This window comes from Theropithecus gelada, unplaced genomic scaffold (genome assembly GCF_003255815.1).
Source record: "Theropithecus gelada isolate Dixy unplaced genomic scaffold, Tgel_1.0 HiC_scaffold_1628, whole genome shotgun sequence".
Taxonomy (NCBI): Eukaryota; Metazoa; Chordata; class Mammalia; order Primates; family Cercopithecidae; genus Theropithecus; species Theropithecus gelada.
Window position 1 is genome coordinate 1 of NW_020258051.1, and position 5,677 is coordinate 5,677.

Consider the following 5,677-nt stretch of genomic DNA (forward strand, 5'->3'; position numbering starts at 1 on the left):
AGATGCGGGCTCTTTTTTGGTTCCATATGAACTTTAAAGCAGTTTTTAGAATGGCGATCATTAAAAAGTCAGGAAACAACAGGTGCTGGAGAGGATGTGGAGAAATAGGAACACTTTTACACTGTTGGTGGGATTGTAAACTAGTTCAACCATTATGGAAAACAGCATGGCAATTCCTCAAGGATCTAGAACTAGATGTACCATATGACCCAGCCATCCCATTACTGGGGATATACCCAAAGGATTATAAATCATGCTGCTATAAAGACACATGCACACGTATGTTTATTGCGGTACTATTCACAATAGCAAAGACTTGGAATCAACCCAAATGTCCATCAGTGACAGACTGGATTAAGAAAATGTGGCACATATACACCATGGAATACTATGCAGCCATAAAAAAGGATGAGTTTGTGTCCTTTGTAGGGACATGGATGCAGCTGGAAACCATCATTCTTAGCAAACTATCACAAGAACACAAAACCAAACACCACATGTTCTCACTCATAGGTGGGAACTGAACAATGAGATCACTTGGACTCAGGAAGGGGAACATCACACACCGGGGCCTATCATGGGGAGGCGGGAGGGGGGAGGGATTGCATTGGGAGTTATACTTGATGTAAATGACGAGTTGATGGGTGCAGCACACCAACATGGCACAAGTATACATATGTAACAAACCTGCACGTTATGCACATGTACCCTACAACTTAAAGTATAATAATAATAAATAAATTTAAAAAAGAAAAAAAAAAACTTTGATTTATATATTGTGCTGTTTACAAAAATTAAAACCTTGTCCTTTGGATAGGCCAAGTTTTCATAGATACATCAAAAGAAGCACAATCCAGAAAAGAACAAATTGATACATTGGACTTCATCAAATTAAAAAAAACTTCTCTTTGATACTGTTAAGACAATGAAAGGGAAAAGCCAAGGATGAAGTGAAAAATTTGCAAATCATATATCTGATAACCTGTTTACATCTAGAACACAGCAAGGATTCTCAAAACTAAATATGACATCCAGCAACACAATTTAAAAACGGGGGAAAAAATCCACAGAAACTTCAACCGAGGAGAGATAAGGATGGCAAATAAGCAAATATAGAGATGTTCAATACCAGTAGTCATTAGGACACACAAATGAAACCCAGAATGAGATTCCACTACACACCTGTTAGAATCCAGGCTGCGCAGGTGGCGTCAGCGCTGCCCCGCCTCCAGGAAGGAACCTGGGCTGCGAGTGGCTGGCGGTCTCCTAGAGACTAGAGCGGCAGGGATCAGGAGCCGCGGAAACTGGAGAGGTGGCACCCCAGCGAGGGCCACCATGGGGGACCAGAGGCCGCAGGACCGGCCAAAGTCCCCGGGCATGGACTTCAAGCCCTGGTACTGTGACAAACCGCCTTCCAAGTGCTTCGCGAAGCGCAAGTACAGGCGTCTGAGGTCCCCGCCCATGGACACCCAGAACTGGGTATTCGTGACTGAGGGCATGGACGACTTCCGCTACGGCTGTCCGTCTCCTGAAGATACGCTCGTTTGTCGCCGTGACGAGTTTTTACTCCCCAAAATCTGTCGCAGAGGTCCCCAAACTGACCCCAAAAGCGGGCAGAAAAAGTTGCTCAAGAAAGCGGCCCTATTTTCTAAGCTCTCTCCAGCCCAGCTAGCACGGAAGAAGTTCGTAGAGGAAGTGGAAGCCCAGCTGACGGCCAAGCATCCCTTGGCCATGTACCCCAGTCTGGGAGAAGATATGCCTCCAGATCTCCTACTACAGGTGCTGAAACTGCTGGATCCTGAGAGGAAGCTGGAGGATGTTTGGGCTCGTTGTGAGGCCCGGGAGAAAACAACCGAGGTACCCACAGAGCCTGGTAAATACCCCTGTGGGGAACTCTGCCCAAAGCCTCCCGAGACTCCGGTGTCCCATCTCCACCCGGAGCCTCCCAAGACTCCGGTGTCCAGTCTCGACCCGGAGCCTCCCGAGTCTGGAGTGTCCCATCCCCGCCCGGAGCCTCCCAAGACTCCGGTGTCCAGTCTCCGCCCAGAGCCTCCCGAGACTGGAGTGTCCCATCTCGGCCCGGAACATCCCAACACTCGTCGGGTGTCCAGTCTCCTACGACAGCTACTGAAACTGGATTCTGAGAGGAAGCTGGAAGACGCACGGGCTCGTTGTGAGGGCCGGGAGAAGACAACCAACGAACACACAGAGCCTGGTAAATACCCTTGTGGGGAATTCTGCCCGTGGCCTTTCGAGACTCCGTTGTCCAGTCTCCGCCCAGAGCCTCCCAAGACTAGGGTGTCCAGTCTTCCCCTGAAGCCTTCCGACACTAGAGTGTCCCATCTCCGCCAGGAGCCTCCCAAGACTCTGGAGTCCAGTCTCCGGCCAGAGCCTCCTGAGACTGGAGTGTCCCATCTCTACCAAGAGCCTCTCAAGACTCGTCGGGTGTCCATTCTCTGCCGTGAGCCTCCAGAGACTGGAGTGTCCCACCTCTGCCCGGAGCCTCCCGACACTCGCGTATCTCATCTCCGCCCAGAGCCTCTGGAGACTGGAGTGTCCCATCTCCGCCTAGAGCCTCCCAAGACTCGTCGGGGGTCCAGTCTCCACTCGGACCCTTCTGAGACTGGAGTGTCCCATCTCCGCCTAGCGCCTCCCAAGACTCGTCGGGGGTCCAGTCTCCACTCGGAGCCTTCCGAGACTGGAGGGTCCCATCTCCACCAGGAGCCTCCCAAGACTGAAGTGTCTCATCTCCAGTCAGTGCCTCCCAAGACTGGAGCGTCCCATCTCCGCCCAGAACCTCCCGACACTAGTCAGGTGTCCAATCTCCTACTATACATGCTGAAAGTGCTGGATTCTGGGAGGACGCTGAAGGACGTATGGGCTCGTTGTGAGGCCCGGGTGAAGAAAACCGAGGAACCCACCGAGCCTGATAAATTCCCTTGTGGGGAACCCTGCTTGCAGCCTCCGGAGACTCAGGTGTCCCATCTCCACCCGGAACCTCCCAAGACACGTCGGGCGTCCAGTCTCCGCTCGGATCCTCCCAAGATTCGTCGGAGGTCCAGTCTCCGTCCAGAGCCTCCCAAGACTCGTAGGGTGTCCAGTCTCCTCCCGGAGCCTCCCAAGACTCATCGGGTATCCAGTCTCCGCCCGGAGCTTCCCAAGACTCGTCGGGTGTCCAGTCTCCGCGCGGAGCCTCCCAAAGCTCCAGTGTCCCATCAGTTCTCGGAGCCTCCCAAGATTCGAGCGTCCTACATAAAAGAACTGTTTCACGAAGATACACCAAACACAACAGAGTGCGTTTCTGACTCTCTTCAATATAGATACACATCAGAAAAACTCCGTGAATTCTTCAAGTGGGCTGCAGACCTGGGAGCTGATGAAGAATCCATCAGGAATCTGTTTGACTTTACCCCCAAGTACAGAGCAACCTATTACGACCAAAAGCTTAAGAAGGTAAAAGAGTGTTCCTCAGAGCTGAAGTACAGCATGGAGCTAGATGAAAAGGATGAGGACAAATTCTTCTCACAGGAAAAATACTGGGGCAGGAAACTCCACACGCCATCGAATTCTTATACCGCACAGCGTGTGAAGATGAAGTATGGAGCATGGTACCTCAAGCCTAAGTTGTGGAAAAAGCTAAGAAGTGATGAACCTTTGATTGACCCCAAGCTCTTGCTTGAAAAGCCTAATGAACCTGACGTTCTTGACGAACTTTATGGACCAATTGCCTTTAAGGATTTCATTCTAAGCAAGGGCTACGAAATGCCTGGCATCCTTGAAAGACTGTTTGCCAGGAAGGGATGGACTTATGACTCTGTTAAGACTCCCATTCAACGTGCAATAAGATTTTACAAGTACAAAGAAATCGCAGAAGCATCGGAAGAAGATTAGGTGGTTTTCAATTTACTACTTAATTGGGTATTTCTTGCTCTCATTTTAAACATCAATCAGAATTTATGATGACTGGCCCCGTGGATGTACAACTTTGGCAACATCTGTAACTTCAATACATAATGTTTATAAATATTTCTTAATGACCTGCTTTGGCTTCATTATTTCACATATTTTATCAATTATGTGATTAATATTCGTATATACTTTTTCACATTGTTGAAGCATTGTGAATATTACATCATCATGTCAATTATTTGTAAAAATACATAAACCAGAAATTATTATTATTAGAATTATTCCTTAACAGAGAAATAGGGTCAGGCACATTTGCTCATGCCTGTAACTCTCCCCGCTTTGGGAGGCCCAGGTGGGTGGATTGCTTGAGCCCAGGAGTTCAAGACCAGCCTGGGAAACATGGTGAAACCTAGTCTCTATAAAAAATCCAAAAATTAGCCAGGTGTGGTGGCATGCACTTTGTAGTCCCAGCTACCTGGGGGGGCTGAGGTGGGAGGATGGCTTCAGCCCAGGAGGTGGAGACTGCAGTAAGCTGTAATCCTGCCACTGCACTCCAGTCTGGGCGACAGAGCAAGACCCTGTCTCAAAAAGAAAAAAGAAAAAAAAATGCTGAGTAAAAGAAGAATTATATAACTCTTATTATATTAAAATTGAATGAAATAATTATAACAATTATTTTGCTAACCAATAATTAGAGTCTATAGGCAAAATAACGTTAACACTTTTTAATAGTAAAATTGTTATCTTTCCCTTTGGGATTCCATAAAATCCCCAAAACAAGTTTGAAAACTACTTATCAAAATCATAGTTGAAACTTGAGTTATGCCATTTTATCATATCTCTCAATAGAATGTATGTATTTCACCATGTTCATAAACCTTCACAACAAAAGACTATTACCAAATCATATAAACAGGTACGGAATAGGAGGTAGCTTCAACTCCCTAGCAAATCTCATGTGCAAAATAGGATCTGTTTGAGAAATGCTACTAAGCAACATCAAATATCCTTACATATCTGTTCAAGTTCAAATAATTTTCATTTCATGAATAGCAATTAAAAATACACTCATAAGTTTAAAATAATAAATCAAGTAACTTATTTACCTTTCAAAAATAACATGTAACACTGTCTGGTGGAGGTAAATTTGTATCTAAATATATTTGTAGTGTAGCTCTGAAGTGCACTTTTTCTTTCAGTGATGAAAGAGGCCATCTGTAAATGGAAGCATATGCATATATTTCATCTAAGTGAGCAGTGATATATACATCTGCCTATGTGCAAATTCTGTTTCTGGTGAAGTTTGTCTGTGGGCATTGTGTTCCTGAAGAACTAAGATTTTTATGTTGTTTTCTAAGGCAAGGCCTAGAATTTCTCTTCAAATTCATCATCACAAACTTAGGTTCATGGTTCATATCACCACTATGTCTTATTCTTTCTGGAACAATTTCCAACCCGTGTCTCTTCTGGAGTGCATTTTTGTAAAATACAAGCATGGCTTGTTAATTCTCCAGGCTCATCTAAACTTATCTAGGTTTATAAACACTCACACACACATGCGCGCGCACACACACACACACACACACACACGCTCCTGCATTCCCGACTCCAGTCAATAGTCCTTTTCTTACCTCTGTGTCTTTCTTGTGTCTTTGTACATACCTTTTTCTCTATTGTAAGGACTTTACTCGGACTATGTAATCCTGTTTCAGTGTCTCCCCACCAAGGTCAATTTTATAATTACTTTTATTAAGATCTTATATATGTA

General features: G+C 45.8%; 1 protein-coding gene across 2 annotated transcripts; it reads left to right on the top strand.

Moving 5' to 3' along the window:
* The first annotated feature begins 1,263 nt into the window (after positions 1-1,263).
* Positions 1,264-4,045, top strand: LOC112617431 (protein FAM47A-like). 2 transcript variants are annotated; one of them, XM_025374199.1, is made up of 5 exons: positions 1,264-2,064; positions 2,374-2,587; positions 2,738-3,017; positions 3,057-3,132; positions 3,238-4,045. In XM_025374199.1, the coding sequence occupies exons 1-5, from the start codon at positions 1,336-1,338 to the stop codon at positions 3,889-3,891; spliced, it is 1,953 nt and encodes a 650-aa protein (XP_025229984.1). In that variant the 5' UTR covers positions 1,264-1,335; the 3' UTR covers positions 3,892-4,045. The 2 variants fall into 2 exon arrangements, with proteins under 2 accessions (XP_025229984.1, XP_025229981.1); XM_025374196.1 differs by having other exon boundaries at positions 1,264-2,261; positions 2,334-2,406; positions 2,548-4,045.
* Positions 4,046-5,677: the final 1,632 nt, after the last annotated feature.

Bases quoted from the DNA above. Each gene is read 5' to 3' on its own strand.
- LOC112617431 (XM_025374196.1), top strand. From the start codon at position 1,336: ATGGGGGACCAGAGGCCGCAGGACCGGCCAAAGTCCCCGGGCATGGAC. The intron at 2,262-2,333 runs GTTGTCCAGTCT...TTCCGACACTAG, and splicing joins CCGTGGCCTTTCGAGACTCC to AGTGTCCCATCTCCGCCAGG. The intron at 2,407-2,547 runs GTGTCCCATCTC...GAGCCTCTGGAG, and splicing joins CAGAGCCTCCTGAGACTGGA to ACTGGAGTGTCCCATCTCCG.